This window comes from Balaenoptera musculus, chromosome 4 (genome assembly GCF_009873245.2).
Source record: "Balaenoptera musculus isolate JJ_BM4_2016_0621 chromosome 4, mBalMus1.pri.v3, whole genome shotgun sequence".
NCBI lineage: Eukaryota > Metazoa > Chordata > Mammalia > Artiodactyla > Balaenopteridae > Balaenoptera > Balaenoptera musculus.
In genome coordinates, this window is record NC_045788.1 from 139,260,670 (window position 1) to 139,273,279 (window position 12,610).

The 12,610-nt window shown below is 43.1% G+C and overlaps 1 protein-coding gene across 6 annotated transcripts in view; it reads left to right on the forward strand.

Moving 5' to 3' along the window:
• Positions 1 to 12,610, forward strand: part of IGSF5 (immunoglobulin superfamily member 5) — a 43,668-nt gene that overhangs the window by 6,674 nt on the left and 24,384 nt on the right. For 4 of the 6 annotated variants that reach the window (XM_036851184.1, XM_036851182.1, XM_036851185.1 and 1 more), the window contains 2 exons: positions 4,210 to 4,527; positions 9,357 to 9,656. In XM_036851184.1, coding sequence (XP_036707079.1) covers positions 4,210 to 4,527; positions 9,357 to 9,656 — 618 coding nt within the window. The remainder of the gene's footprint in view (positions 1 to 4,209; positions 4,528 to 9,356; positions 9,657 to 12,610) is intronic. The other 2 variants (XM_036851186.1, XM_036851187.1) reach the window with 1 other exon arrangement.

Consider the following 12,610-nt stretch of genomic DNA (forward strand, 5'->3'; position numbering starts at 1 on the left):
ACCCAGCTGCTACTCCAAGGAGCGAAGAAGCAGTTGCAGAAGAATGGTACTTATGTTTAGGATCTATCTGCAGAGGACTGGGAGGGGCCAGGCAGCTGGCCCATATGCTACGGTGTGAGTGATTTCAGTTCTGCAGCTGTTCGGGCACAATGAGTAGAAGAGAAGCTTCTCAATCCTGGGTGGCAGCCAGTCATTTACACGGAGAGGCCTGGTGGAGCAGGATTTGCAAGGCAGGAGGAAAGTAAGGGGGGGCAGGGCTGAAGCCCTGGATTTGGAATTGGAGGGTGTTGGCATGAATGAGCATCTTGCAAGTGGATCAACTCCTGCAAAGGAGGACCCGGTGTTGGGTGATCACCATAGCTGGTGGCCGAGGTGGGTGCGGGGACATTGATCGTTCCCATGGCTCTGCCCCTCATTTGGCCCTTTGCTCTACAAAGTGAAAGGGAGAGCAAAGGGGAAAGCGGACTGTTTGACGAAAGGTCTTATTTACAATTTTCTCATATTTGTCCTGTGTGGGGCAAGTTACACACACCGCAGCTGATAGGATGCAGGTGAGGGAGCAGTGAGATTCCAGGGCCTCACGTTACCAGAAATAGAGCTTCTGAGTCACAGGGCAGAGCTGGACGGGAGTTTACTCACGGTGGTAGCAAGGATCGCAGGCAACGATGTCAGGGGAGTTTAGTGATTAGGATTTGATGCCGCCTGTTTAATTTAAAGGCCAAGTTCAAAGTGGAAGAGTTTCCATTTGGTCCAGGTCCCTCCCAAACTCCCACCTCCTGAGCTGCACAGTAAGGTCTGTACCTGGTGCATTCTTGCTCCCATGTGCAGTCTGCAGGGAATTTAAAGACTGGCTTGGAGTGAACAGTGTTTTGGAGTGAATAACCTACCTGGCACCGGGAAGTGATAGAACCAGGGTTTCAGATGCTTTGCTTATCCTGTTGGAGCAGCCTGGATGGAGCAGCTGGCCGGGCAAGCCCGGGTCTCACCGCCGCTGCGCTCCCAGCACCCAGACCCGTGGGCTGTGTTCAACCTACTCCCATGGACCCGAGTCCGAGTTGGGAAAGATGTTGTTATCACAGTGTGGAGTAAGAGGACACGTCTCGTCTTTTTTTTCCTCGGGGTGTAGATTTGGCTGTTTCTTTCCTTTGAGTTTTTTTAAAGATGCAATTCAGGGCTCGTGGAAAGAGCCAAGTTGGCACAGAGGCTGTGGCTTCCCTGGGGAATCATTTCTGACTTCCCTTCTTCAGGCTTTTTCCCTTTTTTTAAAAATCCCAGATCAGAGGGATCCTTGGATCAGAAAGATGTGCCCAAGGGTAAGGGAGAATACCCAATATGAGGGGTTATTTAGGGTCATACTTTCTCTCTCTTTCTGTCATGCCCAGAGGCAAAACAAAGAATAGTGATCATGTTTATCCCCAAACAGGATTAGTCCTAGTTAATTCTGACCTTCTCTCAGTTCTGCCTCTTCGGAGCTTGGGATCTCCTAGTTGACCCAGTCCTGCGGGCCTCAGGGACGCTGCCTGTACACCCCATTCTCTCCCATTGACCTGGCCCTGCCGTGGGCATCATCCCTAAAGTGCATTCTGGGTACCCAGGTGAGTGTCAATGTGTTAATGCGTGTCTGGTGGGGAGGTTCCTTCCCAGAAATCTTTCAGGTGGTAGATTCTTTTAGAACCTGCCTTACAACTTGACCTTATAAGATTGGAAGGAAAGAGGGGCTGCAGTTATTTGGGGGCACCCAGTGCGGATGGGGGCTGCCTGGTGGACCCATGGAGTTCATATGTCTCCGAAAGGTGATAGAAGCATGTAGTCTTTTTTTTTTTTAAAGATTTTTTTGATGTGGACCATTTTTAAAGTCTGTATTGAATTTGTTACAATATCGCTTCTGTTTTATGTTTTGGTTTTTTTGGCCATGAGGCATGTGGGATCTTAGCTCCCAACCAGGGATCGAACCTGTACCCCCTGCATTGGAAGGCGAAGTCTTAACCACTGGACCGCCAGGGAAGTCCCTGGAACATGTAGTCTTACTGATGGTGGCAGGCTGAGAAGAAACCAAGAGTGTGGGCTGTTGGGGGGTCTTTTTACTATAAACTCTGAGTGAGATCAGAGGGCAAAGAGTGGGAAAGAGGGAAAATTCAGAGTGGGAAGGGCTGAGTTTGTGTCTCAGCCCCACCACTGTGGTCACAAGTCCTGAGACGTTGCTGGTCTTGATTTCCTCAGCATTAAAATGTAAGAGGTAACAGATGAGAAATCTTGGAGATTATCAATTGCTCTGCAAGTTCTACTTTGAATTATTATTACAAACATGGGAAAGTCTAGGAAAACTCTGACCACCAATTCGCTCTCCTGGGGTGATAAGAAAATCAGTCCTAAATGGCCGAAAGATTTCTTGAGTTCTTCAGGAGCAGAACACACTCCGTCTTGAGTGTTTCTGACTGAGTTCCCATGAGCTGGAGAGGTCTTGATGCCCTCCATGGGGAAGGCCAGTTAGGAGTTGTCATTCCAGTTAAAACCAGCGTCAGAGTGCATCTGGTGAGCAAAAGGTAGAATGTTGTGAGAAGTCTGAAGGAAACATTTTACTTTCCTCTATGATTTTCTTGGTTTGTCTTGCAAGTCACATAGTAGTGACTGCTTACTGAGTGCTTGAGGGTCATGTTAGGGGCTTTATGTGGATCGTCTCATTTGGTTCTTAAAACTAGTTGCTGTGGTACTTTTAACCAACCTTGGGTCCACTTGTGCAGCACACAGCCAAGCCAGTCTACTGACATGAGGTTGTGGTGAAGGAAGGTGCAGCATTTATTCCAAGCACCAAACAAGGAAAACAGGCAGCTAATGCTCAAAAGACCCAGACTCCCTGTTAGCTTTCAGGGAAGGGCTTTAAAAGGCAGTGTGAGGGAGGGAGTCATGGGGTTCATGAACAGCTCATGGACATTCTTCTGGTCGGTTAGTGGGGAGATAACAGGGTAGTATTTCAGGAGTTAACATCATCAGCCTTCTGGTTCCAACCGGTCTGGAGTCTATGTGCTTGTGGTCAGCATGCACTTAACTTGTTTCGCCTGGTGAGGGTTTCAGTATCTGCAAAACAGCTCAAGAATATGGCTCAGGATGTTGTCTATAGCCCTGGAAGAGGAGCTAAGTGTCCTTGACTTTGTTTTATGGCTAAACTATTATTATTTTGTCTTGTTTGACTGTTTTCCTTTTTTTCTGCATTTTCTCACTTCTCTGGTTAAATTTGCTATTTGGAACTCAGGGAAAGTCTAAGAGGTTAAAGTATTTCTACAAACAAGAGGCAGGGGGGATAGGGGAGGGGAGGGTCTGTCCCTGGGAAGGCCCCGTAGCATTCTGCTGGGTTTCAGTACTAGTGTCTCTGTTTTGCAGTGAGGGGAGTGGTCAAGGAGAAGTGTGACAACTTGCCCAGTGAGGCAGGACTCTGGAGTTCTCAGTATTATGCTCTAGAACTACCTGCCCCCCCGCTGGAGTTTTAAACACAACACTAGATGCTCTAAGACTCTCTACAAGCCTGCCAAATGCATCCCCCCAGTGTTGTCATTGAGGGATCTCACTCTCCTGCATCCTTCTATGTGTTTTCCCTCTCTGTGTCTCCCCCACGTATCTCTTCTCATCCTTAGGAAGAGGGGTGTGGCATTAGTGACAGTTCTGTCCTAAGGGTGCAGGGGGCGTGCAGTGGACCATGATCACGGCAAGCTGGGGTCTCCACCCTCTATGCAAAGAGAAGCTTCTTTCCACTTCTCCCTTTGAACCTTGGGATCTCCTCTGAGGTAGAAATCACATGTCCTTCCCACTTCATGGGGAGGAAAATTCTCACTTCATGGTGAGGCTGAAAAACTTGCCTGAAGTCGCAGAGCTAGGCTAGTGGTGGCTCTCTGGACAGGCTGGGGTCAGATAGTTAAGGTAACATCCTGCAGGAGGTGGAGGAGGGACATTTCTCCCTCCAATCCCAACCCTGCTGGGAGTTCCGTGGACTGTGGAGTGGGGGGAGGGCCATGGAAAGGCGGGCATGGATGTGGCTTCCTGTCCACTGGAAGCTCCTGAGCTACTGGGAGACCTGTTGTTGAGACCAGTAGGACATGGAATCTGAGCCATGGGATGGTCACCCAGTGGTCACAACTGGTACACAGAAGTGCTACATTGCACAGTTGACTTCTGTAGTCATCCCCTCACCACCTTGAAAAATTGGTTGTCTTTTAGCTTGTGGATCTGGCAATGAAATCATAGAGGGTCCCAAGAACGTCACGGCGCTGAAGGGCTCGGAGGCTCGCTTCAACTGCACCATCTTGCGGGGCTGGAAGCTCATCATGTGGGCTCTGAAAGGCACGGTGGTTCTGAGCATCACGCCCACAGAGCCCATCATCACCAACAACCGCTTCACCTCCGCGAGTTATGAAGAGGGTGGTAACTTCATCTCTGAGATGATAATCCACGACGTACAACTCAATGATACGGGGCAAATCAAATGCAGCCTCCAGAACAGTGACCGGGATGGATCCGCCTTTCTTTCTGTCCAAGGTGTGTATGCAGGTGACTCCAGTGGGAGCACTTGGAGTTCACTGGGTTAAATGTCAGGGGGCTGAAAGGGACCTTCTGAAGTTCATGTCATATATGGGGGCATATAGGGTCGACCTTCAGTTGGTGCTATGCTTAGAATTATTCTGAACTGATGGATATTTTGTTACTTATCACCACGTTCCCTCCCCCTCTCCCTTCTTCCTGGCCTTCCTTCCTTCTTTCATATGTGGACTCGCCTTCAGTTGGTATTATGCTTAGAACTATTCTGAACTGACTAGTGTTTGTTGTTTTTATGTGTTTATTTCTCTCCTCCCATCCTCACTGACTGTCTTGCTACTTTCTTTCTTTCTGCTTCTCTCCCTTTCCTCTTCCTTTTCCTTCCTTTCCCTTTCCTTTCCTTTTTCTTTTATTAAGACTATCAAAGACAGCTTTTATCACTTTTTCATCTGACCAATTTCAGTACTAATAACTTTTCTGGAAGTACATCCCGGAATTCTGGGGCCAGTTGCGGTCACTTGTCTTTGATTTAGAGAGAGAGAGAGTTGACGATCATTGCCCTTTTTCTAGTTTTTCATATACTTGACTCTATTTCTTTGCCTGACATCATTTATCAACTTTGAATCATGCTTTAACTTTTTCCTCTTTCCAGCTGAATTTCCCTAATCTATTACTCTTACTGCCCCCAGTAGTTCTTATAATCAAAGGTGTGTGTTCACTAAGCCCTACCAAGTCTTTTAGAGAAAATAAAAGAGTAAACAAAATTTATAATAATGGATAACTTATTTTTCCTTTTATCATTTATTCATTTTCATCATAGGGCAGTTGTGGGGTCAAAGGTAATTTTCAGGTGCTGAAGATTATGCTACTTAGTGAAAAAAATAAAAGGATACAAGAATTCAAAACATCTTTATCAAAGTTTAATCATTTTGCATTCCTTAAAAATGTAATTATGTACTATTTGTAGATGCATTGGAGCTTTTAGAGTTCCTGATTTCTATGGCAGCATTTCTTTTAACAGACTACATTGTGTCTTTGAAATTTTTTCTTATGCCTGTTTATTAGTTTGTTTAGGAGAAATTTCCAATAATTTGGTCTATATTCATATTGCTATCAAATCAAATTTGATAACGTTTGGTGGAGTTACATGTCTACCTATTTCTATTTGCATTTTTAAATTTAGTCAAATTGTTATATCTTTACTTCTATGTGTCTTTAATTTTGTGTGGTTTAATTAGGGGCACAATGATATTCTCTAAATAAGTGATTCTGTGAAGCTACCTGGATTATTGGCTTAGTTTGCATGACCAAATTATTATTCTAATAATTTGTGGTATAAAGGAAAGAACACAGGACAAGGAAGCAAAGATATGGGTTCTGGTTTTGTTTTCATCAGTTACCTACCTTGGTGACTCCTGAAATGGCTCAATTTCTTTATCTTTAAAGTGAGGATAAGGCTCCCCTGCCCACATCACAGGTTTACTCTGAGGATCGGAGGGAAAAATGACTGAGGATGGTTTGAAGACTCCAAAGCCCTGTCTGTTTCAAGTTACTGCAAATGAAGCTGGTGGGGCAGAGAGGTCTAGTGGTAAATAGCACAGACGTGGGAGCCTGACTGCCAGGTTCAAGTTCCAGCTTTATCACTGACTAACTGTGTGACCTTGGACATGTTACTTAATGACCTTGTGTCCTAGTTTGCTCATCATAGGGCAGTTGTGGGATCAAATGAGTAGGTCTATATAAAGCCTTTAGAACAGCACCTGGTTCATATAAATGCCCATAAAGTCATTTGCTATTATTTGTTGCATTCCCAGTAGGAGCATGCCATTGTGTTAGGCATTTAAGGGGGACCCAAGGTGAATGCAATAAGACACAGTCCTGCCCTCAAGAATCTTACAAGAAGAGTAGATAATGCAAGTGCATGAATAACAGTGGTGCAATGTGGATGCTGGCAAGTGCAATGAGAGGGAGACAAGGTAAGGTTCAAATTGGGAAGGGAGATGAGAGACTTAGGCTTCTAGCATGACTCCACGGAGCAGGTGCTTACGAGATGTGCCTTGAAGGTCTCTAGATAACAGGCAAAATGGGGAAGCAAGAGAGGAGGAGGGCAACCCTGGATCAAGGAAACAGGGTTAAAGGCATGACTTATTATTGCTATGCTTATGGCATATCAGATTCATAAATCCATGTGGTTTTATAGTATCTTTCCCAAGATGCATCTATGAAGTTGTCTGAATACCCCTAACATGCATTTTTACATGTTGGTAATTACTGTAGCTTTTGGTTTTAACACAGATGGAAGAGCAAGAATCTAGGGAAGTTAAAGTCTTCCCCAAGGTCACGTGGAAGGAACCCATAGATCAAGACAGAACTCCATCCATTTACCCTGGTTGCACTGGGCTGAATGGCACTTTGCTCTTAGAGAAACAAAAGTTCTCTGGGCAACAGGGTCTCTTCGAGGGAAAAGGACCATGAAAAAACAGGAAGCATCCAGTTTATTTTGAAAGTGAATTTTCTAAAGTTTGTTTTTTTCCTTCCCGTGTATCCATAAGGAAAAGAAAGAGAAATTACATAACTCCATGTTGAGTCATCCAAAATCTACATGAATATTCTAGCCATCACCCTTTGTAAAGTGCTTGTCATGCCACTGGATGACCTTTGTGAAAGCCAGTGGGAAAAGGTGGATCACAAATATTGAGAAAGGAAATGCTTCAGATTGCTGTATTTTTGCCCATACACCAATTAATCACACACCAAACTCTAGACCTCTTGTGTTTTGAAGGCCACTAAACTAAGACTTGAGTTCAAGATCAACTGTTACTAACTGAAGCAATACCACCCCCCTACCCCCAGTTTCTGTCATCTTAAACCTCTCAGTCAATGAAACAATGAATGAACTAAAAAGAATAAACACAAAATTCTGTAGTCTGACAGGACAAATCTGTTCCCTTCTCACTGCTGCGTTTACAGTAATCCTTGAAATAGCTAAGGTGATTTACTTGCTCCAAGACATTATTCAAGAAAGTAAAAACTGGAAATTAACATTTCGGAGTAAGAAGAGCTTTCAGAGCTGATCCAACTCAGTCTAGTTTGGAAACTCCCAGGCAACCCCTAGATTCTTTCAGGGTGGTCTCTGTGGTCATGACTGTTTCCATGGTAATACTAAGATTCTAGTTGCCTTTCTCACTCATTGTCATGAGTGTACAGGGATTTTTCCACTGTACATTGGGAAGGTCTGCATAACTCAGTGGACCGGCGTTTTCCAAATGACTGATGTAAAATGATACAAAATCATACAAGGGTAAAAGATCCATCCAAAGTGCCAACTAGAGCAATGGATTCTAATGTAACAGCATGAAAGTTCCTTAATACGGTTTCAGTTTCCACAGTGTAACTAACCTTTAGGCAACCACTACTTGTCAAGTTTTGATGTATCAGTAGTATCAAAGAATATCCATGATTATCTGAAAAGCTTCCTCACCATCCCAACCATATATCCGTGTGAAGTCAGATTTTCTTCATATACTCCAAAGAAGGCAATATATCGCAACAGAATGAAGGCAGAAGCAGATATGAGAATCCAGCCAGATGTTAAAGAGATTTGCATAAATAGAAAACAATGTCATCTAATTTATTTTGGGTTAAAAATAAAGATATTTTTCATAAAAATATGTTAATCCATATTAACAGGTAATAGGTTATTAATGTTATTTTAAAACAAATTTTGGAAAAAAATAAGCAGATATTTAATTCTTATTTCAAATATGGAAAATATTGATAGAACCCACGTAAATCAAAGGTCTTTGGAGTTCTCAGTGGTGTTTAAGAGTATAAAAGTTACTGAAACCAAAATGTTTGAAAACCACTGATCTTGTTAAATCATCTTGTTCACCAGGCAGTAAACAGAGAGCCTGAACATTTCAGTGACTTACCCAAGGTGATGGCAATTTTGTGGGAAAGCCAAGATCGAGAACAGATCTTTTGATTCTTAGTCCAGTGTTCTTTCCATTATATTACATGGCAGGGAGTTTTAGGGTATTTTAATCGGAATGTTTCACTGTCTATATAGTTCACTAACGCTGTGTTTTTACTGGGGCCAATCCTCAGGTTATTTTAGTAATATTAGCAATACAAGTGCTATTTTCAGATGGGTCATTTACAGTGTGAACCCTGGCATATGCAAGCGGGTCTTTACTAAAAACTTTAAAATAATTGATCTAAGTAATATATTCTGAAACAGAATTTAAGGTAGTTATTTCTATAATTATATTAGATTAGATTTTTATTTAATTTGTACCTAGAAAAATATTTTAAGGCAATATCATAGGAAATTATCCTTAAAAATGTGACTCAAAAATAAAATGAATCTGACTGACCAAAGGCCAGGAGAGACTTGCTTCCCAAGAAACTTTGAGATGTGTTCTCCTTACAATGAAAAGAATGTAAAGGTTGTTTCCCTTTTTGCTTTGGCTCCTAGGGCAGCCCAAGGCAAGTTTGCAACTCCACTGCAGAGATTGTGTAGCCCTCCATGGTGGGCACATCTGCCCTCTCTTTCCCATGTAATTCATATTCCCTTGGATCCTGATTTTTATTTATTCATTTTCTCTGGAATCTATGTTTTCTCGTGAGCCACCTCCCCTTCTTCTGTGAACCTGACAGGTATAAATTAAATACACAGATCAAACCTGAGTTAAGGTTTCCAGATACAGGCACAGTTAATTTGCGCTTGGGAAGATAGTGTTCATGCAATGTGATTTGAAGGAGAATTTTAAAAACATCTATCACTGAGAAGCATGATCATTCCTTCCAAATATTTTTCTTTTCTTCTTTAGTTATGGGGCGGTTGTTCATTCCTGAAGGCAGTCTAGTAGTCATGGAGGATAAGCCTTGTAATGTCACTTGCCGCGCATTGGGCTGGACCCCACTCCCACGTCTTTCCTGGGAGATCGGGGTTCCCGTGAGCCATTCAAGCTATTACTCCGTCCTGGAGCCTGAGGACCTTCAAAGCGCAGTGAGCGTTCTGGCTCTGACGCCACAGGGCAATGGCACTGTGACATGTGTGGCTGAGATGAAGGGGCTGCACGTCCACGAGTCGGTAACTGTAAATCTTACTGTGGTTCAGCCTCCCTTGGGTAAGTGAAGACTTTTTGCTTTATACAAAGTGGATTATTATTGCATGCTTTACGTTTTGTATGTTGTGCTGCTTAATCAGTGATGCCCAGGAGAATCGCACGGTGATCTTGATCTCAGGTAGGGATGGTAATGGAGACAAATGACTTGTGTCAGCTTCATGACCTTGTAATTTCACTTTTAAAATTCCGTCTTCAAGTGCCTCTCTCTTTTCTACTTACATATGGAAACCATTGAGAATCTTGACAATTACTTATAAAATAGCATCAAGTTCAGATGTAAATACTTGAATTCAATGTTTTTCTCTAGCTTTCACTCATTGTTCCTGTCTGATCCCATCCCCTGGGCCAAGGAAGTGAGCTCTTTCAGTATCTGAGGAGGTCATGCACGTTCTCAAGGATTCCTTCCAATCTTAGTGGGATTAAGAGGGTTCATTTTTTTACCCAGCAAATTCACAGTGTATCTCAAAGTACCAGGTCTATGTTGTGTTTTTTTTTTTTTAACTTCACAAAATGACATAAGTTTAAAGTTTAGATCCCGAAGAAAATCTGTTGTAGGGTCCGGGGCAAACGCCAAACTCTGACCACACCTTCATGGGGCCTCTGAGCCTGCTTGACCTCGGAGGTCACTTGGGCCAACTAGAAAGCACAGGGGCCAGGGCTGAGTTTCATGCCTTCATTTTACAGAAGAGGAAAGAAAAGGAGGCCCAGAGAAGGACTACACTCCGTTCCAGGTCTTATGCTGATGGCACAGAGGGATCCCGAAGCCAGGAGGAACTTCTCCCTTGGTCCAAAACTCTTCCCACTATGAAAACACTTCTACTTAGATCTTCCAAAGTTTGGAATAAAGTTACAGCCATAGTAAGATTAATAATAACAATAATAAAAATAAAAAACAGTACTACATAGCTCTTATTAAGTAAAGATGCGTTTTTTTTTTTTTTTCCCAACTCAGTGTTTCACTTTATTTTTAAAAAAATTTTTATCGGAGTATACTTGATTTAAAATGTTGTGTTAGTTTCTGCTGTACAGCAAAGTGAATCAGTTATACGTGTACATATATCTACTCTTTAGAGACACTGTTTTAAGCAGTTCTCAAATATTAACCAAATTACACAACTTTCTTATGAGTGGATGCTGTTATTATTCCTGATGTAAAGATGAGGCGACAGAGACACATTGTTTGGAACTTGCCCACGTTTATAGTAGACGGCAGAGGTGGCCTCGCCAGTGTGTCTCCAGAATCTGCTCGCCCGTCCACTCTGCCCTCCCTCTGTGAGCGGCCCTGGAAGGTTTGCGAGTGTCCTGGGGCTGCCGTAACCTCAGACTGGGGATTTAAACAACAGACATGGTTTCTCTCACAGCTGTGGCATCTAAGAGTCCAAGGTCAAGGTGTGGGCAGTGTTGGTTCCTTCTGAGGACCAATCTGTTCCAAGCCTCTCCCCCAGCTTCTGGTGGTTGGCTGGCAATCTTTGGTGTCCCTTGGCTTGTAGACCCTGCATCACCTGATCTCTGCCTTCATCTTCCCATGATGTTCTCCCTGTATGTGTGGCTCGTGTCCATATTTCCTTTTTTTAATAAGGACCCCAGTCATATTGGATCAGGGGCCACCCTATGACCTCATCTTAACTAAATTCCATCTGCAACAACCCTGTTTCCAAATAAGGTCACATTCTGAGGCACTAGGAGTTAGTATTTTAACAAATGAATTTTGGGGATAGACAATTCACTGCCTAACAGATGATGTCTCTGTGAACCTGTAAAAAGCCATTTAGAGCCTAAGCTGTGGTTAGCACCAGTCATCCTGAGCTTTGCACTGCAGAGATTGATCCCCAATGCAGTACCATCACAAGCTTGCACTCCTGATGTCTGGCCCTTGTCTCCAACTCAGATGTCTCCAGAGACCAGGCAGACAATAGAAATTAAAGCGTGAGTGAATCCACGTGTCAGGTAGAAGACAGAGTGCAGGGGCCTGCTGGGAACCAAACAGCATCCCCATCGACACGGAGCAGCTGTACAAGCTCCAGCTGGTTGTTGCCATTAGGAACGGGGACTCAGACTGCCAGCGCTTTGACCTGGTTCTGGGGAATATCAGTGTTTTTGAGGGTAAAGGACACAGAAATCTATATTTTCTTTGGTTTTAAGTCGAGGTTAACTTATTTCAGCTTATTAAATTCAAAGGATTTTAGCTTATTTCCTACCAAGACTGTATATGAAGATGAAGCCAGAATTCAAACCTAACTTGCTTTCTTATTCTTTTGGACAATTAAAAAACCTTTAGAAAAGTTGGTGCAAGAATAGTACAGTGAATACCAATGTATCTTCACTTAGATACAACAGCTGTTAACATTTTCTCATGTTTGCTTCTCTCTCTTCACTTTTCTTTCCCTTCCTCTCTCCCTCCCTTCTTTCCTTCCTTTCTTCCTTCCTTCCTCCATCTTTCCCTCACTCCTTTTAAAATTTCTTTCTTTCCTTCCTCCTTCCTCCCTTCCTTCCTTCCTTTCTTCCTTTCTTTACCATTTGAGATTTAGTTGGAGATTTTATGACATTTTACCCCTAAATACCCCAGCATGTGTATAATAAGAACAAGGCCATTCTACATAGCCCCAGTGTAGTTGGCAGTCAGGAAATTTAACATTGATACAATACTATTATACAATATTCAGTCCATATTCAAATTTCCCCAACTGTCCTTTCTAGATTTTTTTTTCCCCCAAACCAGTATCCAGTTAAAGGCCATGCATTGCCTCTGGCTGTCAGGTCTTCTTCTGTCTCCTTTAACGTCCAGTGGTTCCCCCACTTTTTGTCTTTCCCGATATAAACATCTTTGAAGGATCCAGACCATTTTTGCAAGATACCCTTCAATATGGATTTGTCTGAATTTTCCCAAAGTACTTTGATTTTGGTTAAATATTTTTGGCAAGACATGGGTAATGTCATGTGGGCATGTGATGCCA